This window comes from Ursus arctos, unplaced genomic scaffold (assembly GCF_023065955.2).
Source record: "Ursus arctos isolate Adak ecotype North America unplaced genomic scaffold, UrsArc2.0 scaffold_30, whole genome shotgun sequence".
In the NCBI taxonomy this organism is placed as follows: Eukaryota; Metazoa; Chordata; class Mammalia; order Carnivora; family Ursidae; genus Ursus; species Ursus arctos.
In genome coordinates this window covers 4,227,787-4,254,030 of record NW_026622986.1, presented here as the reverse complement: position 1 = coordinate 4,254,030, position 26,244 = coordinate 4,227,787, and the positions used below count along the sequence as shown (strand labels likewise).

Below are 26,244 nucleotides of genomic sequence, written 5' to 3'. Positions count from 1 at the left end.
GATATAAGTGTGACTGAAGTAAGACTATAATTACGATCTACGTGATTCAATTAAGGTAGCTAATTCTCAATAGTTTGTTTTTTATAAGTAGATCTTATAGGTTAATACTAACACCGATCATATGTTTTAAATATTGTGGTTCCATTGAAAATTTTGTTAAAAAAAAGCTACTACTGCTAAAAAAAATTTGAAGAGCAATGACTTCTGCTGTTCACCTGAATTTCCATATTCACCTCTTCATAATGACCAGAATCTTAAATAGTGATTACAGAGAAAAGTGAAGGAAAAAAATACCCAAATGATTCTTTCTAGAAAGCTTAAAGAGCAAGGTGGGTTACGAGTACATCCAGGTTGATGTTCTCTCAAAAGGCTGAATGATTTGAGGACGGGGGCGTTGGGTTGCAGCGCTCACCTTTCCTCTCTCCGTCTGGCCCCAATCCTGGGCTGGATTTACTCTACCGACGAAGTGTCCTTGCATTTAGAACCCCAAGTGTGGCAATGTCAAAGACACTGTGGCTAAATGCACATTTCTGCATATGCTTCTCTTCGACCTTCTTGCCTGTCTACCTTACTCTGGTCAGAAGGGTGGGGCCCACAGAAATAAGGATCCCCTCTCTTCTTCAAGTCTAGAACTAGTCCTAAGCAGTCACTGCCAGCTTTCTTCAAAAAGAGAATAGAAAAAAGGAGAGAAGTAACACTAGAATTTCTTTTCCACTCAAAACTTTTGCAGATTTCTTCTCTCATTACTTTAATCTGCTTCTTTGTTCCCTTCTTGTTCAGTGATACCCAGAGGTGGGGGCAGGATGTGTTGGGATGGATACAGCTGAGAGGGGACCTTATGGACTTAGCAGTCAGGACCAAGGTTAATATCTCCACTTAGGCCTCTTCTCAGTAGTCTAATCTTAGGTTTAATTATCAGAATTAAAGCATCTTTATTTGTAAAATGTGGAAACAGCATAGGCTTAGATATAAAAAATACTTAGTACAGAGCATGGCTTCTAACACGTGCTTAATAAATAACACATTTCATTTTCATCTTGGCATCACTTTGTTTCTGCAACCTCTCTTAAATTGTCACTGCATTTCAAGGAGGAGGTATCTTTGTCTGGAGGAGTTTGAAGTGTGTGTGTGGTGGGGGGAGGCAGTGGGGGAGGCCAGGGGGGCATGGCATTCACGTAAGTCACTGGTGAGGCTTTAGCACTAGTCCTGGGCCTGTTGACCAAAAGTCACACTTCTTTATAATTCCAACAGGTGCATTCCTAAAGGGAACACGGTAGGAATGTCAAAGAGGGGATGGGGAAGGTGGGGGACAGAAAAGTCCCTGCAGACCAATGACTGTCCATCCTTTGGCAAGAGTCTGGGGCTACCCTGACCCCCAGTCCTGTCTTCCTTCACCTCCAGACTATCTTTTCAGTTAACACTGCCCGATGACCTGCCAGCACAGGAAGCTTGAAGACAGCTATTCTGCCTCTCCTCTTAAAAACCTTCAGAGCATATCACTGATATAAATATTATAAATTCTACAATTAAATGAAAATTTAATTTCATATTTAAAGTGGATATGCCATACACCTATGGTTCAGCATTTGGATGCTTATAGTGCCCCAATTACAAAACAGCAATCAGAACAGACAATATAACCCCTGTCCCAATTTTCATCCATTTCACCCACACACTGTAGCTCTGAAAATGTGAATATACACATTCACTGACTTGCAGTTATGTCCCATTTAAACTTTCCTGGGAAGCAAGAAGGTCAGAACTGCCTTAATATAGAGCATTATTTTGTCTTGTTGCTATTTACCCACCTTTTCGGGGCTGCAATTCTTTGGAACTTCCCGTTTACATTTCCTTTCTCATGTCAACATCAGCACTTTGCTGCCATTTATTTTCCAAGGACATCTGCCACTTATTGCAACAAATGGCATTAATCCAGTTCAGAGCATGAGGCTTTTTTGATTATTGACTAATAAATGTATAAACATGAAAGCAAGATTAGAGAGACAACACAGGTTGTAAAAAAGGCGAGATATCAAGAATTAAACAAAATAAATGTTTATAAAGCCTCAGGCAAGATGTCCACACGTTGCTGATGCTATATATAAAAGTATTAAGTCTCCTTACTCCTTTTCTTCCCTTTTAGTACTTACATCTGCCACTTACTAGTACTGGGACCTTGGGCAAATCAAGGCCCTTCATCTTTCTCGACTTCCGTTTCCCCAGATATAAAATTAAGAGGGCTGCACCATATTTTTTTGTGTTCAAAGTCATTTTTTCCCTGAGTCTTCTCATGACTCCAGTGACTATCTGGAGAAAGCGTGGGGAGGTTATTTCTGCCACTTTCGGCAAAAGGTCTTTCTCGGGCGTCGGGAGGCAATGGAGCCCAAGATTTACTGAACATCTCACGTGAGCCAGGCACTTTCACGTAACTTCATCTCGGCTAACATGCTTTAGGTCAGGCTGGTCTCAGCAAGACAAAACCCCAGAGCATTGCAAAGTAAAGGAGAGCTGATGTTAAGTTATCGGTCTCTACTTCACACTCATTTCCTGGGAACTCAGAACACTGCAGCTAATTCGGCATTAATGTAGCCCAGGGGCCCCCCAGATTTATCTCACGGCTTCTAACAAGGTCACCATGAAGTCAAGGCATAACTCAAAATAGACGCGAGAAGTCCCAAATCAAGGTCCAGTTTCCTTTTAAATACTTCCAAAATAACCCCCGACCCCTCGGTGTGAGAGAAACCCAGCCTCCGCGCACCGCCGGGAGGCGGCCGCATCCCCACCTCTCTCCACCGTGCGCCGCCAGCCCCTCCCTCAGGCTCCTGGGCTGCGCCCCCGCCCGCTCCGGCCCCTCCGCGGTCCCTGGGGCACCGGGCCGGGCCCAGGGCGGCGTAGGCCAGCCACACACCTCTCTTCCCAGCGTTAGGCCCGGGGGAGGTGGAGGACGCGGAGAGCCGGAGAGGAAGGGCATCGAGACGCTGAGCTTCCGACCGCTTCGTCTGGGGCTCCCACGCCCGCCTGCGTGAGACTCGGCTCCCCGCCCCAGCCGCGACCCCACACTCGGCGCGGGGCGCGCCGGCTCGGGACCTCCCTCTACCGCCGCCGATCTGCTTCCAGGGCAGAGGGAAGAGGCGGCGACGGGGCGGGGCGGGGGCTGCGGCGGGGGCGGGGGCGGGCGCCGACGGCGGGGGAGGGCGTCCGAGCATCCTCGCGGGCTGCGCCGGGCTCCGCAGCGCCGGGCACGAGAACCGTGCCCACGCCCGCTCGCCTTTCCGTCCCGCACGGACACGCGGCTCCCCCGCTTGAACCGGAACCTCTTGCGGAGGCCGCCGCCGCCGCCGGGGCCCCGGGCGCCGACCGGGAAGCGCGGGGGGGTGAGGCGGCCTGCGCGGCGCCGCCCGCCATGGCCGCGGCGGGGTGAGCTAGGCTCGGCGGCCGCAGTCGCGCGGACCCGAGCGCTCCTCCGCCGCGGACAGGCCCGCCGAACCAGGGCGGGCGAGCGCAGAGGCCGAGGGGGAGCCGGGGGAGCCGGGGGAGCCGGGGCCGCCGCCCGCTCGTCGCCGCCGCCGCCCATGGCGAGGCCCCGCCGCCGCCGCCGCTGCTGACCCGGGGGCCGGCCGCGGCTTCCGCCCCCTCCCGCGGCGGCGGGCGGGCGGGCCTCCCCTCCACGCCCCCGCCGCCCGCGCCCCGCTCCCGGGGACGGGGAGGAAGGCGAGAGCAGCAGGAGTCTGGGGGCCACCGAAGATGGGGAACACTACCTCGTGCTGCGTGTCGTCCAGCCCCAAGCTCCGGAGGAATGCCCACTCCCGGCTGGAGTCCTACCGGCCCGACACGGACCTGAGCCGCGAGGACACGGGCTGCAACCTGCAGCACATCAGCGACCGGGAGAACATCGACGGTGAGCGCGGGGGAATCCGGGTCGCGGGGCGGCGGCCTCGCCGAGGCCCCCTCTGGCGTCCCCACACCCCGCCTGCATCCGCGGTGCTCTGTCTGCACCCCCAGCGTCTGTATGGCCGAGGCTGCTTTTGCTTTCTCAGCCTGCCTCTGTAATCAGGGCAGGACCGGGTCTTCCGCCCCGTAACCCCGGGCGCTCGGGGGTCCCGGAGACCCCGAGCGGCCCCCTGGCTTGTACCCCCGAGCGAGCGGCGGGGAAACTGCCGGCGGGCAGCGGCTCAGGAGAACCGTGGGGCCGGAGGGGTGCAGGTCGAGAGGTGACAAGAGCTAGTCCTTGTCCAGCCTTGAGCCGCTAGTGCTGGGGTGGGGGCGGCCCGAGAGCTTGCGTTTCAGGCACTGTGTGAACGTAGCCACAAGCCAAGTTACTCACTGGAAGGGTGAGCTTGTTTGTCCTTTAGAAGGCGAAGGGAATGGATGCTCCTTGGCGTAAATGAGGAGTGAATCCCATTTTGGAATCAGTCTCTACCTGGAGTTGGGAGAGCAGGGTTGGCGTACATCAGCTTCCCCCGGAAACTTACAAACTGACCCCAATTGGCAGTTCCCTATTTCCGTTAAAAACTTAAAAAAGGATTTTTTTGGGGGGGGGGCGATGTATGCAGGATTGGAGTCAAATAGCTGAATACTTATAAAAAGCAAAACGAAACAACAAACTCAATTATTATCAAAATGGTTTGGAGACATCTTTGGGTTGTCTCCCAGTTTTTGCTTGGGGCAGAATTACAGTCCTATGAATTTCTGATTGAGCTGAGTGATGTTTGGACTAGTGTTCGTAAAGTTAAAGGACTGATCACTGCACCTAGTAATGTGTATTTATTTATTTTATTGGTCTCACAGTATATTCGTTAGTCCTAATTTATCCTTAAGCTGTGTGGCTTAATATGGATAGGTAGTTTATGCATCATGCTTGAAACACAGTTTGCGTAATTTCAACTTAAAAAATGTGAAATTGGAAGTATATTCTTATGACAACGTGATTTTTCTTTTTTTAACCCCCAAATCTTCTCACAGTTGATGTAATTGAACTAAGATGAAAAAATTTCTTGTGTGAATGAATTGACACCACTCTGTCATAAGTCATTCTTGACAGCTTTGGATGGAGAATTCCCTCTAGTGTGGAAAGCCAAATTTAAACTCTGCTAAAGGAAAGAATTTTCTCATTGTTTGGCCTCTTTTAATTTCTTGTAAATAGTAATGTCATCTCTGCAGGACAGCAACTTTATTAAATGAGTACCATATATTAAAGGGACTAATATAACATCTGGCTTATAGTAGACACGTAGTAAATTAGGGTTCCAATGATATTTCTAGTATAGTTATATTAGACTTCCATTATCTTAATTTCTTTAGACGTTTTTGAACTACAGTTATACTTTAAATTCATGCATTTAAAGGCATCTAGAAGGATATTGAGGTCTGGTCTGTCTTGATCACGGGTATAGTCCAAGCAGCTGAAGGAAATGTGTAGCATATAGTAGAGATTTAATAAGTATTGTATTTTAAAGGAATGAATGAATGACTGAGTTTATTATAGAAAGCCATTACCCAGTCTTATACAATGCTGATAGGCAAAAACATTTGGAAATAATTTCTCCACGTTCACTAATATTGGAAAGAGCTTTATGTTTTATATAATGAATTAAAAGAATACAGACAAAAGGAAAATTCATGTTTCTTAGAGACAAGCTGCATACTATTATTGACTATAGTAAGGAAGTGGGGGGGGGTAATCATAACCAGGTATTTGGCACTAAGTCTTAGAAGGATTTTGCCAGAGAAAAATATAATAGTATTGTGTGTTATTTCATTTGAAAGAAATCTCAGTTTTGGTCATCAGGTCAGCTTTGAGAAAACATTTGGAAGACTACCAACTCTTGTTTTGGAAGTTCAGGATAGTTCAGGAGACTCTAGGGCAGGTTAAAAAGATTTCCTTTCTTTTCTTTTTTCTTTTTTTAATAATATTTTTTATTATATTATGTTAGTCACCATACAGTACATCCCTAGTTTTTGATGTAAAATTCCATGATTCATTAGTTGCGTATAACACCCAGTGCACCATGCAATATGTGCCCTCCTTACTACCCATCACCAGCCTATCCCATTCCCCCACCCCCCTCCCCTCTGAAGCCCTCAGTTTGTTTCCCAGGGTTAAAAAGATTTCTAATCTAGGTTCATAGTGTCTTCTTATCCCAGAACTCAATTCATATGATGATACTAGTTTAAACCCAGAAATGCTAATTCACAGTTTAAACAATATTCTCTCTGTCTCCCAAAATTCAATACGTAATACTTCTAGGATTTACCTGTCTGTGGTTCTCAACATTGGTTTCATTTACACCAGAAATCTAGGACTGGGACTTGGCATTAATATGTTTAAAATTCTCCAGGTAATTCGAAGATGGAGGTAGTGCTGAGAATCCCTGGCTGGGTAAGTCTGTTACTCAGGGACATTTTCCATAGAAATTCATTCAGTATCAGAAGCTGGGAGAACAGAACAAACTTGTTTAACTTAAATAGCATATAGAAATAGGTAGAGATTTTAACTTTTGAGTTATATTGATAGATGATTAGTAAACGTTTAAAAACTATAGCTGAAGCATACTTGAGTATATCACAAAAGCCGAAGTGCGCAAGTACCGTCTTTATCCTTAGAGACGTCTCAGACAAGTAGAATTGAAAGGTTCAGAGAAGTTCATGGGGCTTCTGTGATAGGTCAGTTTCTTAAAATCACAGAGACATGAGGTTTGAATCCCTGTTTTCCCTGCCCAAAACACACAATGGGTAGCATTTGTCCTGTAGTGTTTCAGTGACTGAGGGGAGTTAGGCTTCCATGACACCTACCAGCAACTTGCCCTGCCTTTGTACTCTGTGTACCTTAGTGTTAGCTTATTCATGTTTTTGGAAGTGTATATTAGACTCATCAGCTCCCTAGGTATTATTTCTCATAAAATTATTCAGAGATTGAGAATTAACAAGACTTAATGACAATGATAGTAATACTTGCAACACTTAGGTATTGTTTACTCTGTGCCAAATGCTGCTCTGACAGCTTGATAACTATTTACTCATTTAGTATTCACAATAACCCTATGGATAACATTATCCTTACTTTAACACAAAAAAATGAGGCAGAGAAGAAAAATGACTTGCCTAAAGTCACACACCCAGTAATTGACACATGGAAACTTCCCATTGTTGCTTGACTAGCCATCACACATTTACTAGTCCTTGGGTTGTTTTCTGAGATAGGGTGTCTGTCTTTACAGTCATAGTCACAATTTCTCTGAGAAGAAACATCGTGTATCTTTAATAGACTGGCCTTACCTGATTAGATTATTTCTGTGGGAGGAGAGAAAGAGAATTTAAGATTTGATGAGACCAAGTAAATCAGGATAGAATGCCTGTAACATCTGTACAAAAGTGTCACTTAGGGTTTTGCCTTAAAATAATTGCTAGCAGTTTCATCCTTTGTAGCTCAGCTGTCTTCTTTGACAACCCAATTTTTCCATCATGCTGTATCCAATCTGCTAGGAAAGAATGGCTCTCAACCTTCAAAATATATCCAGAATCCAGCCACTTCTCAAAACGTCTCCTGCTGCTTGTCTCAGCTAAGCCACCTAACTGATACCCCTGCTTCCACCCTTGCCCGCTATAGTCTGTTCTCGAACAAACATAGCAGCCATGGTGAGATCCTTTTAAAAACTTTAACATGTGACTCCTCTGTTCAAAAATTGCAGTGACTCCTTATTTCATATCAAGTAAAAGCTTTACAGTGGACTTTTACCGTGGATGGAGTTGTTACATGGACTTCAAGGCCGTGTGTGATCTGATTGCCTTCCTCACTCAACTCGCCAGCTCACTCTAGCCACACTGGCCTCCTTCAGTGCTGTTCTTTGAATATACCTGACATGCTCTCACCCCAGGGCCTTTGCTCTGTCTGGAATGGTTTTCTCTGTGTTTCCTCTTGGCTAACTCTCTCAACTGCCTTCTTTTTAGTGAGGCCTTCCTGATAGCTCCCTTTAACATCTCTCCTGTTGCCCCATCAGCAATCCTAGTATACATTCTCTGAATTATTGTTTCTTCTATTTCGCCTCTAGCATATAACTATATACATATATAATAATAATAATAATTTTTACCTACTAGTGCATAAATTTTAGTAGAACATTTTCGTTTTGTTTGGGGATGTAACCTAAGTGCCTTTTACCCTGAAGACACTCTATATTTGTTTGAACGAATGGGTGAAGTTAGCAACTTACAGACGTTGGAGGCAGAGTACATCATGTGTATTTATTGCATGAGAAGAACAGGACGGAAGTAGAGAAAGACCAAGACTTGTAATAATGAAAGTAGAGTGGATATGAAACTTTTTGGTTTTGTTTGTGTTTTAACCTGAGAGTAGCAGGTAGGGTGAAATCCTGAAAATGAAACTTAAGAAAGGTTTTAAAGCATAACAAAAGAAAAAAACCCTAAACCAAGATAAATCATGGCTAATTGTAGTTTGTTTAACAATGTGGTATATTTAGTCTTTTTCCTCATCTCTTAAGATGAATGGCTTTAGCTGCGGCCTTATATCCTTAAAGATCTAAGTGAGGCCAAAATGCTTAATAAACCAAAAAGTACTACGTGAGCGTATGCAGTTATGAACTTAGCCATTCCTGGTGATTTTCTTTATTAAATGTGAAGTGTTCTAGGATATACAGCAAATGGTGCTTGAACTTCCCATAGTCAGAGAAGCTGGAAGCCTAAGGGGCTCATCCTAGGTCTGGGAAGGATAACTGGAAAAAGTACATTCACTGTTACAAGGGTGGGGAGGCAAAGGAGCAATTTATAATCTAAGCACTTGTTACGGTAGTAGCTTAAATTACTGCTCTTGGTTTCTTTGGATATCTGCAACCTCATCTCTTTGGATTTCTTCTTCTTGTGTCTCAGACCCACTTATCATTTCTAGCCTGATGGACAAAACCCATACCTGTGGACTTTTATTCCAGACTAAGATTTATTAGCTGCACTGCCTGAAAGATTTCTGAAGACACCCTGACCAAGCATGGACTGATGCATATTAGGCAGTATGGAGAGGTGCACTTTAAAGGTTTGTGGAGAGGGCCATTCTCCAAGGCACCGATGAAGATTCCACGACCTTTACTTATTTATTTTCCTTTCTATTTTAGAATCATGGAGTCATTTGCTCCCCATCTTCATTTTACAGATAAGGAAACTGAATCTTGGAGAGGTGCAGTCTCTTGCCCATGTCATGCTGATCATGGACAAGGGCAGTAGACTTTACTCGGTGTTAACTTTGGGCCAAGTGCTGTGCTAATTACTTGACTTGTATTATCTTTTTAAATATATCATTCTTTGTATTTTACAGGAGAAGAAATTGAGACTGAAAGGTTAAGAAATTTGCTCAAGGTTTCATAGCTGGTTAGTGTCAGAGTTGGGATTCAATCTGCTGTCACTTGCTAGAGCTCCACATCTCAACTACCCTGTGTTAGGGAGTAACCTGGTCTAGAAACTGACCCCCCACCCTTATGCCTGGCCCATGCCCGCTTTGTTTTAAGACATTCGTTCATTGTCTGTATGCTTTGAGCTGGCAATACTTTGTGATTGGATTTTTACTTTTCTGCCTACTTTTTGAGAGGAGTGAAGATTAAATAATTTTATAGAATGGTAGATTTTCTCACTCTTTTCTACAAAGCTGATTATCTTTTTCATCTTAAGGAGATGAATTACTTTCACATTTCTGGCTGGATGAAGCTAACACAAAGATTAAATTCATTCCTATCTAGGAAACGGTAGAACCAAAAGGAAAAAAAATAACAAGATGCAAGACATGTGAGTGGCTTTGAAATTCCGTTTTAGTCACACAGGGTCAGAGATTTAGCTCCAAGCATGTCATATTGGGCTTACTTGAAGGAGGCAGCATTTGGTATTTTTTACAAGAGTGCTATTGACCATATCATGCCTGTCATACTTCAAAGTATGAATCCTTTCATGAATCAACAAAGAGGCAGCTGGGGTGAGTCCATAGCAGTTGATATCATGCATTCAGTACCATTTTCAGCTTGTACCTGCGAGGTACAAGGAGAGGAGGGAGAGAGTTCATTTTCCCTGCCACATTTTGCCTCAGCTTGAAACATTGAGTAGTTCGTTTCTGGGAATCTTGGTCAAAACACTGTTTCTTTTCTGTGCTCTGAGACTCAACATTGTTCTGTCCTACCTTTCCTGAAGAATGAGGCAGGGCTCAAGAAGGTAAATCCAGGACAGGCTGTTCTTGGGGGTTTGCACTAGGATGTGGCTCTGGCTCTGTGAGGTGCGGTGGACGGCAAAGAGCAGGAGCCCGGTAATCAGGAGACCCATGTTCCAGATATGGCTCTGCCTTTACTGTGGGACCTCCATCTTGCTGGGCCTCACTTTCCTCTCTGCTTCAAAAGAATGTACTTAAAGGTACTGCCTAGCTTTATGCCTTGAGGTACCTAAAATGAGAATCAAAATGAGGCTAAAATGCTTCCAGAAAGTACTTGATGAATATGTTATTATGGACATAGTACTTATGTTGATTTTCTTACATTAAATATTAAGTGTGTTCCAAGATCTACAACAAACTGCGTTTGAACTTTCCATAACCAGAGAAGCTAGAAGCCTGAGGGGCTCATCGTAACAAAGACATCACTGCAGTCAGTGTTCTTAAGGTGGTGCCAGAAGGATAACTGGAATTTTAGAACTGGGTAGGATGAGGTTATACAGAGCCGTATGACCTTTGAATGGGAAGCTTGCTGGCTGTAGAACCTGGCACAGGAATCCTACTCTGTCTAACTTGTGTTGGTCTTACGGGTTGCATCTCTCCAGAGTCACACTGTGATGTGTGCCGCAAGCAGCAGTACTCCTGGAGATAATAGAGCCCACCTAGGCAGTCTGCTGACTGTGTCATGGGAAAGACATACCCAGGAATGTTAATATGGACCCTTAGATGGTGGCTGAAGCCAGGGTTTTTTTTTGTTTTTTAAATCAGAGGTTTTAAGGCATATATATGCATAAATTTATTATATTAAAATACTTCTTTAAGTAAAGGGGAATTGATGGGCTGAAAAATGAGCTCAAGCAGCCCCAGACAAGTTATTGGGGGCTGTTTGTGGCCATTTCTTTCCAGAAAGTCCAGCTAGATCCACAATTGCAGAGAGCTCAGAAGATATCTAACTCACTTTTCCGTTCCCTTCCTTGGCCGTTCATGCTGTTTGTAGCTGTTTCCTATGGCTCTCTTCTTTGACTTCTTCTAGGGCCTCTTTTTGCTGTCTGCCTCTTGAAGGAAAGAGGTGTTTCAAAGCTCCAGTTGAGTGTTGTCATCTGACAACACACAAATTGACAGATACCTCAAGTCAGCAAGATTTTGCCTGGAAAGTCTTGGTGAATCTGAGAAAAGAGATCATCTCGGGTTGGCTAGCTACAAACCGCTACACTTGGGGCATCTCTGTTGCCTTGCCAGGAAGGTTGCTTTTAAATACTGGATTGGAAAACCTTGAAATCTTTTTTCTTCATCTTTGTCAGAATATTGACATTATATACATTAGTTTTGACTTTGTAAAGAAACTTTTGTTTTTGATTTGTTTTTTAGTATGGTTGAAAAATTGAACTGAAAGGCAGTTCTAAAAAAGGAGTTCTAAAATGTTTGGGTGATGGTAACAGTTCTGGGGTAAGTGTGTGGTTTCCCATGGTTATATGACTTCCATAAAAAATTATTGTAACCTGGTTTCATTACTCTGTAGCCACATTACCTAGTACACGTAATTTTAATCCCTGGGTCATTATTTTCTGATCTTTACTCCCTACTTGGGATGTATAGTGGGGCTTCATTGGGTATGATAGTCATGAGTGCCATGCTCAGCGGAGATGTACTAGCATCTGTAGACCTGTCAGCTGGCTTTTGGCACTGAAAAAAGTACAGCTGGAGTACACTGAAGATAATTGTTAGCAAATGCAATTGCATCCTTGATAGTTTCTTTGTGAGCCTTGTAGAAATCTTAGTTGGATGGTGAAATGCAAGTCACTTCTATTTTGGACACCTCTGATTATAGACCTCCTGGCTTTAAGGAGGAAGAATAGGAAATACCCAACACGGGAGTTCATATGTAATATAGCTGAGTGTTGCAAAACCATGAATGTAGTGTTTAAAGCATTTTAAAGACAAATTTTTTCCTGTTGATGGTTACTTCTATTCTTGGTGGGCAAAAAGGGAAGAGAGAAGTTATTAAATGTATTTTGATTATATTTGGTAAACTCCTTGTCTTACTGCAAATTTACCATAAATCAGGAATTAGTACATGGATGGATGGGTTAAGACATCTGTTCTTTGCCTTTCAAGAAAAGGTTTCACTCTGAATTTAGTATTCTGTCCATTAATGAATCTATATTCTTTTAGGATATTAATTGATTATAGCTATTCTATTAAGTGTAATCATAATTATCCTTTAAACTATCTCTGGTTTTTAGGTATGGATCCAGACTTTGTATAGTTGCTTCAGAGTCTAGGTTTTAGGGCTTCTATGTACCCTGTCAGAGTCCAGGTTGAGAAACAAAGTCATGATGCTGTGTTTAATTCAGTTTCAAAAATTTCAGACTCACAAATTCATCACGGATTTCTTCATTTACAGTGAGGATTACTTTTGAAAGTTTATATGGGTAATTTTATTTTCCCACAGCCTCCAGCTGTGTGTAAGCAATGGGCTGTTATTTTAATGTGTAGTTTTACTTGAAAAGCATGGGTAAACAGGGTTTATATAGCATTAGAGATTGCCTTCTGTCTCTTGAAAGCTAAAGTTGGTGTTACTGAAGATATACAAATTGTTTATTCCTTTAATTTTAGCATATCTTTTCTATAAAATAAATCTAATGTCTGATTTTTCCGTTTCTTATATTTTGTAGGAAGTGCAGAGGGAAGTCTGGCAAAGCCGGAATTCAAAATTGTGACTTGAAGTATTAACCACTCGGGTAAATTTAAGGGGTAGGGAACATATTCTTGCTTTGCAAACCGTTTGCTTGTGTGGAAGATGTTTTTTTCTGACAGGCCATGTATCTTAAGCACCGTGCAAGCTCTGTGAGCACACGTGGCTGTTTGTGGAGCTCTCTACTGCAGTAGGAGGGTTACTTGGTAACTCAAGTTATGAAGCTGTGGGCAGCGTCTGGGTGTTGGCAGTGAGGTATATGAAGCAGGAGGTGAGGAGGAGCTGTGGCAGCACTGTTCAGGTGGGACAGGTCAGGAGGACCCAAGTGCCAGACAGCACAGCATGCATTGCAGCAGCCCAACAAGGCCCTGAGTGGTAAGAAATAGGCCTCAGAAGGGGATTGGTTGCTTTGTATTGGGTGATGTTTGGGTGCCTCTGCATCCTTGAGAACGATTGGTATGGATAGCAAGCATGGCAGTGACTTCCAGAGTTGATGGAGAGGTTGTGCTGGGAGAGGCCCTGTGGAATTCTGACATGAAACCAGGAGACTGGCTCTCCAGGCAATATTTTCTTCTCTCATTTAACTAGAAAATATTCTGCGAGGAACATTTGTTGGGGTTTTTGGAAATGAAATTTATTCTTGTGCCTGGGTAAGGACTAGAAGGAAAGAATGAAGGGGATTGTGGGAAGGAGTGTTTGGCCGAAGTGAAAGTTTGAGAGCAAAGGGCTCATGTCGGTAGGTGAGTGTGGACATTAGCCTGCTAGACGGCAGCCAGCTACCTCTGCTTAGGCATGGCTTTGTGTGGCCTCGTCCTTGCCCCCCAGTCTCCTGTGTCCTCACACCAGATCTGTGTATTCCCTTTGGGCATGGAAGGTTGAGAGTTGATAGTTCAAGGGCTCAAATGAGTGCTTTCTGTATCTGGCTTTGAATAACATGGTTTGAAATGTGACGTCAAACCACGATATTGATGTCCAGTCAAGAAGGACAGTCTGTAAATTGCCTGTATGGTTTTTAGTTTTTTATTCCTCAAAATAATGTTCATAGATGGGTTTTTGTCTTGTTTAGCCACTTTCACATATGAAAGTATATTCACTGAGCCTAGCTTCTTGGCCTAAAATTCAGGAACGCTTTCTGTAAAGCAGGAGTTCTTACGCTACACCAGGGTTTCTCAGCCTTGGCATTGTTGATATTTTGGGCGGGATGACTCTTGGTTGGTGGTGGGGGCTGGGTGGGGGCTGCCTTGTCCGTTGTAGACGTTTAGCAGCATCCCTGCCTCTGCCCAGTAGATGCTGGTAGTGTCCTCCCACCCCCAGTCATGACACCAAAAATGTCTCCCGACATTGCCAAATATAATTTCCCCAAGGGGGCAACTCTCCTTCTACTTCTATTGAGAGCCATTGAGCTACAGGCTCAAAAAGAAACACTAGAGCAACTTCCTAATGGTTCTGCTATCTCAGTCACTTCGACACATTCAAGGCCTGGGGATGGAACTTCATAGACTCCGGGCTGCACAGCTCCAGGGGGTGCCATTAACTTCAGACTTGATGTGAATGATGCCCTGCCCCTCCTCCACCAGTTTTGCAAAGGGATGCGTTGTTCATTTGAACTCATTAGAACTAGCATCATGGTCTAAGGTGGTCCTCCTAATGGTATCATTGACAGGAAAGTTATTGCTTGCAATTCTGACAATGGGTGGTGGGATAGCTGTCTGTGTGTATCAGGAAGGTGTATAATCTTTACTTAAATTCAAAAATCACTTAATTTTCTTCCATAGCTTCTCCTTTCTTGTTTTTTTCTCTTTCTTTTCTTTCTTTCTTTCTTTCTTTCTTTCTTTCTTTCTTTCTTTCTTTCTTTCTTTCTTTCTTTCCTTCCTTCCTTCCTTCCTTCCTTCCTTCCTTCCTTCCTTCCTTTCTTTTTGGTAAAATATACTGAAAGGTATGGTAAGTTTTTCTTCTTTTAGCCAGCAGTTTTACTTTTATTTTTTACTCAATTTTAAAAATCAGCTAGTTCTGTGTGTGGGTTTTTCATATTTTATAGTACTGACAGTGGACTCTCCTTTTGAGAGTCTGTTTTGATGAGGAATATAAAAATGGAATGCTTGTTAGAATCTGTAATTCTCTGATCTGACTGTGTTTTCTGCAGTAGCTTTGGCTTGGTTTGACAGGTGTTCAGTGCAATTTAGTATTTTTGTGGACCTTTTGAAATCTCATCAACCACAGCTTGATGACCTGGCCTCCTGAGGCAGGAGTGAACAGAATGGATGTTTGATTCAGCTGTCTGAGATTCAAGAACATCTTAGTAGAAACCTTTGGGGGAAAAAAACCCCTTGGTTACATCTGTGTTGCACTGTTATACTCTTAAGGAAAAAATATTTAGGGAGGTACCTATTTAAATTATTTGATTTCAAGAGTCAGTTTCTTTACCTGAGGACACTTCTGCTGGAATAAGGAAATGGTGGTGTTGGTTTCTTGAAATAGAGGTTAAAAATTCAAGTCTTGATTTGTAGCTTGTCTAGGTGAAGAATGCTCCAAAAAACATGGTGATGTTGTATTCCTGGCAAACATTTCCTCTAAAAATATTTGAACCAAAAATATCAGTCCCTTAGTGTAAAGATACAAGTGGAAGTGATTTTACAAAAATTTTTAAAAAAGATTTTATTTATTCATTTGAGAGAGAGAATGCAGAAGGTTGTGGCGGGGAGGAGAGGGGAGGAAGAAGCAGACTTCCTGTTGAGCGGGGAGCCTGACACGGGGCTCCATTCCAGGACCTCTGGATCATGACCTGAGTTGAAGGCTGATGCTTAACCAACAGAGCCATCCAGGTGCCCTGGAAGTGATTCTTGAAGATATGTTCCAAAAGCCTGAGTTTTGAAAATGTATAGTCGACCCCTTCTATGCCCATATAGCACATATTATTTGTTAGAAAATGTTATCATTATAAAAGTACAGCTATTCATTAGAGAGGTGGTTTTCAGTATGCTTATTACAGAACACAGAGAGGAAGTAGGTTGCTGGAGCCATGACTCGGAGATTGAAAAGGCTCCTGGAAGAAATATGGGAAAACCAAGTCATCAGTGCTGTGACTGTTTCTGGGGCTGTCAGTGTCTGCAGAACCACTTAGTAGCATTTGGAGTCATCAGGAGGAGCCACTCTTTGTTCATGTGGCCCATCTGGAAGGGACATGGAAGATAAACTCATCAGATCAAGTCAAGTCATGCAGAAACAGCTAGACCTTGGTTATTTTCTCCCTCTTCTTTTTGCATTCTCCAAAGTGACATTAAGTATTGTTTTGTTTGTTTGTTTGTTTTTTAAAGATTTTATTTATTTATTTGAGAAAGAGCAGGCGAGTACAGAGGGAGAGGGAGAGGGAGAAGAGGACTCCCCACTAAGCAGAGAACCTCATGCGAGGCTCAATCCCAGGACCCTGAGATCATGACCTGAGTCAAAGGCAGACAGTTAACCAACTGGGCCACCCAGGAACCTCCAATAAGTATTGTTTTAAGGGTGAATATAAAGTTTAAACAACCCCAGTATATGCCTGTTTGCATGAAATAAGTTCTCTCAGGGAAGGTCTGGCCTTAACCAAGTTAAATGTGTTAAGTTCCTTGAGTTGGTTTTCAAATGCAAATGATATACAAAGCCTGTTTGCAAAAATGAAACTATGACAAAACATATTTTGTACTACTTACATAAGGGTTCTTAACAGTTTGTGGGGACCAGGGAAATAATTCTAAAACAGAAAATTATGATTATAGAATATTTAAGATGTTTTCATTGTAAGCGTACAAAAGCATTGGAACAAAATGAACAAAAGTGCTTCTTATTAGGTGCCCTTACAGGACCTCTTTTGGTGAACAGGTAACTAGCTCATTATTAGGGTATTGTATACAAGGGGTGTTTACAATGAATGGAAATAGCATTCTCTTAGTAAATGCTGCTCTTGAGTATCTTTAGCCTCACAGTCTATGGAGCCATTTCTTGTCGCACAGCTTGGTGGTTCAGTTTGTCCAGCCGGTGATGGGAGTGATCACTGAGATCTAAGTTAGCTGTGTTGTTTGTTTCTGACTGTGTAAATAATTCATCTAATTTTCAGGTATTATTATAGGATGCTTGGTATATGATGTTTTGGCCTTCATTTCACTTTTTTTTATTCCACTGAGGTTTATCTAGAATACATGTCTCTTGTTATTGTTTTTTATTTGAAAATAACTGTGAATACTGATGGTGGGATCGGTGTGTGAGATGGCTGAAAACTGATCACAAAATTATTATTATTATTATTATTATTATTATTATTACTATTTTCCCAGAGTTCAAAAGTGGTGACAGGTTTTCAGTTGGGAATTGTCGCTATAGATGAAGAGACTGTGTTAAGCAGAATGCAAATACTGTAAGGAGCTAGGCAAGCAGAGAAGTTAGGGAGTTCTTTTCTTTTTAAACTAACATTTTAGCAAGTGGTAAATCCCCTATGTGGAAGTGATTCTAGAATGTGTTCTCTTCAACCACAGAGAAGAAGTTGGAGAGAAAATGGAATTCAATAGGCAAATGTTGGCTGAGAGATGCTTATTCTCCAACACTTTAGGGGGGAATTTGGTGCCTGCAGTGACGAGGCTCAGAGTCACGACTACTGTAGTCAGTCCGTAGATATGCTGGCCTTGAGGAGGGGGCAGTTTCCTTTTTTTTAAAGATTGTATTTATTTATTTGAGAGACAGAGAGAGAGAGCGTGAGCGGAGAGAGGGAGAAGCAGACTCCCCGCTAACCAGGGAACCTGATATGGTGCTCGACCTCAGGACCCTGAGATCAGACCTGAGCTGAAGGCAGATGCTTAACGGACTGAGCCACCCGGGTGCCCCAGGAGGGGGCATTTTTAAGAAGTGTGAGAACCCCCCCACCCCCATCCAGGGGTTTAAGGTTCAGTTTTTCAGTAGGTCAACAAACATTAGTTCTCCCAAGTACTATGTTCCGTGTTTCCAGCTGGGTGCTGGGAATGCAAGATCAATATAACTTGGACCTTGCCCTTAAGGTCCTAATGATCTATTAAGGGACACAGATATGCAAATGGATGATTGCAGTATACAGAGGTAGAAGGGAGGCCAGAGTGATTACCTCTCCCCTGGTTAATGAGGGGATGTGGTCAGGGAAGGCTTTGTCAAGACAATCCTATGGCAAGGGCAAGAGGGTGGGAGTGGGGAAGAGGCAGGAAGTGTGCTACAGGCAGAAGGAAACTCTGTTTCTGAAAGATCCAGGGTGGATTGGCACATAGGTTCATTTGAAGTCAGTAAGTAATGTGGAACTTGTTGGTGGCTTAATCTCCAAACATCTTATTTAATGAATTAATGCTCATTAGGAGGACATTTGTTCTAAAAGATTTCATAATGGATGGATGTGCATTGGAGACCAGCTTTGTGTATTTTGCATACATTCTGGATTTTGTAAAATGATTACTCAAAGTTGTAACGTGGAAGACAGAATAGACCTGTGGAAGCAATATGCTGTTTTTGTCGAGTATGAGAAAATAGCCTTCATAGAATCCTAGAACATTCATACTATCAAGTACCGAAGAGATCCTTACTTTACGGATAGGGCAACTGTGCTGAGATGGATTTATCCTCGGCATCACACAACTAGTTTACAGTGGTTTGTGGTCTAAGAGCCAAGTCTCCTGATGGGAGTGGGGGGAAGGTCAGAGCCTTTTCACTCAGCACAACAATTCTCACAAGGTTAAATATTCCCAAGAAGAAAATTAATCTTGACCCATCTTAATTTTTTTTACATGACATTAATCTGAGTGAGAATTATGTCTTAGAGAATTGTATTAGTTATTGAGCTTTGTAACAAATTATCCCTAAATGTAGTAGCTTAGAACAACAGTATTATCTCCCAGTTTCTGTGGGTCAGCACTTCAGGCAAAGCTTAGCTGGGAGCCTTGGCTCAGAGGTCTCTTATGAGATTGCAGTCGAGCTGTCTGCTGGGACTATAGTCCTCTCAAGGCGCAACTTGGAGACATTCTGCTTCCAAACTCATGAATTCCAAATTCATGGCATCAGGTGCTCGTTGGTTGTCAGCTGTAGCCATCAGTTCCTTGCTATATTGGCCTTTCCTTAAGCTGACAACATGGTAGCTGCCTCCCACCAGAGCAAGTGATCTGAAAAGAGAGCGTGAGAGACCTACAAACTTATAATCTAAATTTGGGAGTAACATTCCATCATTGCTGTCTGTTAGAATCAAATCCCTAAAATCCAACCTGCATTCAAGGGGATGGTATTATACAAGAGCGTGAATACCTAGAGATACTTTAGGGGCTGTACTGGAGGCTGCTTACCACATGCATTAATTAAGATTCTTTTGGTTGTAATAGAAGTCCACTAAAACTGATTTGGGTGGGGAGTGGGGGAGGGAAGAATTATTGGAAGTATATGAGGATATTTTATGGAAGGCAATATAACTGAGTCTTGTAAGGATTTGGAATTGGGAGTTGGATAGCGTGTAGAAACTGAGGCAGCTATTTTTTTAAGTATTTTACTTTTAAATTCTCTTGTCAGTTTTAGTTGATCTCATCTTTCTCTATGTCTCATATTTATTTTTCCATAAATCTTTATTATAAAATAGTTTTTTTCCCCCTCTATGGTAGCAAATGGCTACCCCAATGTCTTCAATTGTAGGTCTGCAAAAGACTGACTAGAATCTCTGCTCCAGTTCCCCAGGAGAAAGGATTGAGTTCACTTAGATAAGTTAATAGGATGGCGCCCCCTGTGAAAGGTATCCAGTCATCTATGGCATGGTGAAGGTCAAGGCTGAGGGTATGGACAGGAAGCCTTTACCGTTGTCTGTTTTGGGGAATGAATACAAGAAGTGAGGTTGGAGGGGGTCGTGAATGGTTGGAGAAGGCCCAGAGAAGGGCAGTTAGAAGTAATTTTCTTATATATTTGTTTTTAAAATCCGTGCTTTGGTTTTCCTGAGGCACTGACAATATACTCCCAAAATAGTAGCCCTAAAATGAATTAATTTGGGTAAAACTCAGGTTGGGGATAAATTAGCAACCCATTTTGCAAAGACAAACCTTAGCAGAAAAGCATGATTGTTTATATTAAGAAATTAACAAAAATGTCTTTGAGACTGTTGTTAACTTAAAGCTAGAATATCAGTAAGTTTTGGATAAAATTACAAATAAAATTTAAATAAAATTACAATTTATTTCTCTCTCTCCCTCAACTTGCCCCTCATAAATTCCAGGTTTATCCACTTTTTACAAAACATTCTTATGCTGTGAACATCTGTCAGTTTTCTTATCTTAGTTTTTTTTTTTAAGCATTTTATGTAACTTAAAACAAAATTAGCATTTCTGTTCTGTTCTAAAACTGCCCGTTTAGTGTCTTCACATACACTTGCTTTTGGCTCTAATTGATTTAAATAAATTATAAAGAGGCAAAGAAGGTTTTTATTGACATTTTTGCCGTTTACTTCCATAGCATTTTATTTTATTTTATTTTTTTAAAGATCTTATTTATTTATTTGACAGAGAGAGAGACAGCGAGAGAGGGAACACAAGCAGGGGGAGTGGGAGAGGGAGAAGCAGGCATCCCGCTGAGCAGGGAGCCTGATGAGGGGCTCCATCCCAGGACCCTGGGATCATGACCTGAGCCGAAGGCCGACACTTAACGACTGAGCCACCCAGGCGCCCCTACTTCCATAGCATTTTAAAATAATGCACACTTTGACATAGCTATAAAAATTTTTGTATTATGAAGATAGAAACTGAAAGCCTTTTCTGTAGTATTTTTCTTTTTGCTTTGTAGACTACTCAGGTAATTAGTTCTGAGTTTTATCTTTAGAGTGTGATTTGAGCAGTCCAATAGTAGCAGTAATTAAAGCAGATTAAGTATGTGATAAATGCTTAACTTTATACATGGTAAGACATTGTTTTGTTGGTTAAAAGTTGAGACTGGCAGAGTAGTCTCTGGGGATTGCTTTGTGGTAGATACCTCTCTTAACAGCTGTTGGTAGTCTGAGTGGGGAAGCTGGTGGTGTAGACGGATGGGGGAAGCAAGGCAAGTGGCGTTGGGGCAGGGTGGATGTGGAGTCTAGAAGAGTGATTCTAATTATGGCAAGGTCCACTTACTTGGTTTCAGTAAGGTTTGCTGGGTGGTGCTGCTTTGGAAAAATCGACTCCCATTATTTAACCTAATGTATTACTCACATAATACTCCATTATTGTGGATTTAGATTTGGTAATAGTGCTGCTATTTCCTGTTAGAATCTGGTAGAGAATAAAGGCTCTGTATTGTAGTTGCAGAGATCTCTGGGAAGATGGAACAAATTTCCCTAGCTTCTTATTATTAATCGCTTCTTATGATTTACTCTCTTCAGGCTGTTCTTTCTTATAATCCTCTCTCTCTCCCCTGAACAAATGTGGAGTTGACCATCTCACTGCCCCACTTAAAACCCTACTTGACTCCTGTTGTGGTTAGAGTGAACACAAACTCCTCCCCGAGGCTCACAGTCATTAGTGTGTGTCCCTGCCTGCCACACAAACCTCCCTTCTCATATAGCGATGTCAGGGACTTCCTGGATGTTTGTCAGACCACCAGGCTTCTCCTTGTCTGGCATCTGTGCACTTGTAATGGCTTCTGCTTTGCGAGATCTTCCCAAAGATGATTACCTGGTTGACTCCTGGGCATCTCACTTCACTTTGTTTGCCTGTTTGTTGTATGTCTCCCCCTCCCCACCAGTATAAACTCCATGAGAATAGGGACTATGTCTCTCTTGCCCGTCATGATATTCCCATTACCTGGAGCAGTCCTTGGCACATAGTAGGTGCTCAGCAAATATTTGAACAAATAGAGATACTGCATTCATTCAACATCTAACACACCTTTCTTTGTGTTTTACAATCTTGGCATTTTTAAAGGGCACAGGCCAGTTATTTTGTAAAATATCACTCAACTTGGGTTTGTCTGATGTTTTCTCTTGATTAGATTTAGGTCATGTGTACATTTTTGGCAGGAGTACTGCAGAAGTGATGCATCATATCAAGAGGTATGTGCTATCTGTCTCAGCATTGGTGATGTTAACTTTATTGCTTGGTTAAGGGGTGGTACATTCAGGTTTCTTCAGTGTAATATAGCTTTAATTAATAATAATAAGTAATTTGTGGGGAGATTGAGACTAAGTAAGTATTGTATTTCTCACCAAACTTTCACTCATTAGTTGTAATGTCCATTAATAATTTTATAGGTCCTCCTCCATTTTTTGGTAGGCACTGTAAGGAAGAGCTCTTCCTTCTCCCCATTTGTATAATTATCAGTACGGAGTCATGGATTCTTATTTTATTTGGTGAGTTGTAATCTCTTCTTATTTTTTGTTGCTTAAATTGTCCCAGATTTCATTGGTGGGAGCCTCTTCAAACTGGTTCCTTTCCAAGCTGTGTTCTTTAGATATGTCCTTGTCACTCCTGAGCACTTCCTTAGTTTCTGGCAGGATATTTGCTTTGTAGAAATAATTTTTCTCTTGGTTTGGAAAAAAGGTTTCTTCCCCCTTAAAAAATATGGATGTAATGTTTTCCTTTACAGAACATCACAGTAACATCAGTAGCAAATCATGATGCCTGAAAAGTCTCTCTCTTTTCTTAAATTGTCATGATTTTGCTTGTTGTTTCTATGAAGTCAAAGAGCAGCACCTTATCTGCTTGTGGCTCAGGGACAAAATAACATTGTGTGAGATGGTCAGCAATACCTGTAGTACTGCCAGTGCGTAGAGCTATCTACCTGGAGCTGATAAAATTATATAGGTAAGTACCAGAGAACATGTCTCTGCTTTTAAGGTTGGGTTTAGTGGAGGAAGACAAGACTATACTGCACATAAGAACGAGTGAAATTGAAAAGGTGAATTTTGGAAACTAACTGTCTGTATTATCCTGCTCACACGTAAAGATTACCATGTGGTTTGTAGCAGTCGTCTCAAGAACTTGGTGTCATTTGTGACTACTTCTTGTTGAGCTCACACACACAAGGCAAGGCGAAGTCCTGACCAATTTGATCAATAAAGATACAACAAACCACTTTAGATTTAGGTGGCTGATTACCTGCACACACAGAAAAGAGGAATAAACCAAAGGTGTCAGCTTCCTGTAATCTTTTTCCAACACACCAAACAGGGTGACACTGAAGTAAGAGAGGCCAGTGACTGCCTGTGTCATGGGATACACTGCTGCCACAAAGCCAAGTCTAGATTGCAGTTAAGTGGTTTGTATTTTGGAACTATTTGGTTGCGGGGTGGACGAGTGTGTAGAGGGCCCTATACTTCACCAGAACCCAGGACGCAGTGAGAACTTGTCTCATGACAGCCACCAGAGAGGCAAAGAGGCTAATGGAAGGTGGCCTCTGCTGTGGTCTGAATGTTGGCCCTCCCACCCCATTCATGTGTTGCAATCCTCATGCACAGTGTGATAGTACTGGAAAGTAGGGCCTTTGGGGGGAGCTTAAGTTATAAGGATGGTGCCCTCAGGAATGGGATTAGTACCTTATAAAAGAAACTTCAAAGAGATCCCTAGACCCTGTACCATGTGAGGACACAGTGAGAAGCCTGCAACCCAGAAGAGGGCCCTCACCCAGTCATGCTGGCACCTTGATCATGGACTTCGAGCCTCCAGAACTGTGAGACATACACTCCTGTTGTTTATAAGCTGCCCAGCCTGTGCTATCTTGTTATAGCACCCCAGATGGACTAAGACACTCTCTTAGTGGCTCCTTAGACCCCCCCCCCCGTTCTTCTACAAGAAGATCATGAGATATTCCTCCAAGTCATATCAGCTGTGGTTCAGACCTTGCCTACATGGCCTGTTTGGTTAAATGCATGGTGTCTGGGGCACCATGGCGGACCCATTCTTCTGCACCTCTTTCACTTCATGGTATAATTGATACCTCCATACAAAATAGTTATATCGCCTCTGATTGTCATTCACCAAGCTGATGTCTTCCATTGTCCTGTCCCACTTGTGTACAGGTCTGTTCTGTAATTAGCTGTTGTGTGAATGTGAATGAGGTTGTTCTCAGGGCCTTTTTTCTGTCTACCCTACTCTTTATATCCAATCTAAATTCATAGATGCTGTTGTTTGAGAATCCTAGATTAGGCTATCCTTGATATTTCCAGAGCCACTGGACTTCTGCAAACATTGTCTCATTGTAAACAAGTGTGTGTGCGTGTGTGTGTGTGTATGTGTGTGTGTGTTTAATTGTGGCAAAATTATAGGTAACATAAAACTTACCATTTTTAAGTGTACAGTTCAGAACCATTTAGATACATTCACATTGTTGTATAGCCATCAGCACCATACTTCCCCAGAACTTTTTCATTTTCCTAAACTGAAACTCTGTACTTATTAAATAATAACTCCCCATCTCCTCCTTCTCAGCCCCTGGCAACTACCTTTCTGCTTGCTGTCTCTCCAACTGACTACTCCAGGTACCTCATATATGTACCCCATGTACAATATTTGTCTTTTGTGACTGGATTATTTCATTTAGCATAATGTCTTCAAGGTTCATCCATGGCGTAGCATCTATGTGAATTTCATTCCTTTTTAAGGCCGAACAATATTCCATTATATGGATATATCACATTTTGTTTATCCACTCATCTGTTGATGGATGTTTGGGCTGCTGTTTTGACTATTGTGAATAATGCTTCTGCAGACATGGGTGTATAAACATCTGCTTGAGTCTTTGCTTTTAAGTCTTTGGGGAATATATCCAGAAATGGAGTTGCTGTAAGGATCTGTGTTTTGAAACTTAATTTTTGGTGAATTTGTGTTGTTAGTTAATCTTAAATGTGATATGAATCAGATTGATCCAGAAGCTGGATTGCTATGTCATATTTACCTTTATGAGACCAAAATGGATGATTATTTATTTATTTATTTATTTATTTTTTAAAAAAAGATTTTATTTATTTATTTGACAGAGACAGCCAGCGAGAGAGGGAACACAAGCAGGGGGAGTGGGAGAGGAAGAAGCAGTCTCCCAGTGGAGGAGCCCAATGTGGGGCTTGGTCCCAGACCGCCGGGATCACGCCCTGAGCTGAAGGCAGACGCTTAACGACTGAGCCACCCAGCTGCCCCTGATTTTGTTTTTTTTTTTTTTTTTTTTTTAAAGATTTTATTTATTTATTGGACAGAGAGAGAGAGCCAGCGAGAGAGGGAACACAAGCAGGGGGAGTGGGAGAGGAAGAAGCAGGCTCATAGCGGAAGAGCCTGACGTGGGGCTCGATCCCGTAACGCCAGGATCACGCCCTGAGCCGAAGGCAGACGCTTAACCTCTGTGCCACCCAGGCGCCCCCCCTGATTTTGTTTTTAAAGACAATATTTGTTATTTCCTTGATTATAGAAGCAATATATTCACTGTAGAAAATTTAGAGAAGTCTATAGAAAAATATTATCTGTAATCCCACCATGCAGAGTAATGCTTGTTTTAAGTATTTTACACTATTATTTTATATTAATATGAACAAAAATACCCTAATATGTTTATATACATGTATCTTTTAAAAAATAAAAAAATACAGGTCTGTGGCTCAGAAGGCAAGTTTATGTGGTGAGAGATTACCAAAATGCAGGTATTTATTCATCTATTTATTCAGTGGTTTGTATTCTCTCAAATACACGTATTTTGTATACACAGACGTATATTTCTTTCAAATTGAGGTCATGCTGTTACTGTAATTTCTTAATGCTAATAATAATTCTGATAATTCTAAATAATCTAACATATTACTATAGGTTGTACTTTTTTTTTTTTTTTAATTTTATTTATTTATTTGAGAGAGAGGGAGAGGGAAGGGGAGAGTATGAGCAGGGGAGGGGCAGAAGGAGAGGGAGAAGCAGACTGACTCCCCGTTGAACAGGGAGCCTGACACAGGTCTCCATCACAGTACCTGAGCCAGAGGCAGACACTTAACTGAGCCACTCAGGTACCCCAGGTATATCAATTCTGTATTTAATCATGACAGTAGTAATTATGGTAGCATTGAATTCTTAGATTTTGTCCTTTAGGTTTTTCTTGCTTTTTAAAAACTCTTACAAATAATAATATATTTTATTCTCATGTCTTTGGAAGTATTTGCTTAGGAGACATTTCTAAAAGTTCTTTGCGTCAACAAGGAATAAAACTTGACACATAGTAGGCAGGAATTAAAAAAACTGCATGTTGGGGCGCCTGGGTAGCGCAGTCGTTAAAGCGTCTGCCTTCGGCTCAGGGCGTGATCCCGGCGTTCCGGGATCGAGTCCCACATCGGGCTCCTCTGCTGGGAGCCTGCTTCTTCCTCTCTCACTCGCCTGCTGTGTTCCCTCTCTCACTGGCT

At 42.3% G+C, this 26,244-nt stretch overlaps 1 protein-coding gene across 2 annotated transcripts in view; it reads left to right on the top strand.

The window, feature by feature from the left end:
* Positions 1 to 3,613: 3,613 nt before the first annotated feature.
* The window catches only part of CCNY (cyclin Y), a 221,398-nt gene continuing 198,767 nt past the window's right edge, over positions 3,614 to 26,244 (top strand). The window contains exon 1 of one of the 2 annotated variants that reach the window (XM_026483421.4): positions 3,614 to 3,898. In XM_026483421.4, the coding sequence (XP_026339206.1) occupies positions 3,745 to 3,898 (154 nt within the window). In that variant the 5' untranslated portion in view covers positions 3,614 to 3,744. The remainder of the gene's footprint in view (positions 3,899 to 26,244) is intronic. The other variant, XM_057304701.1, reaches the window with a different exon arrangement.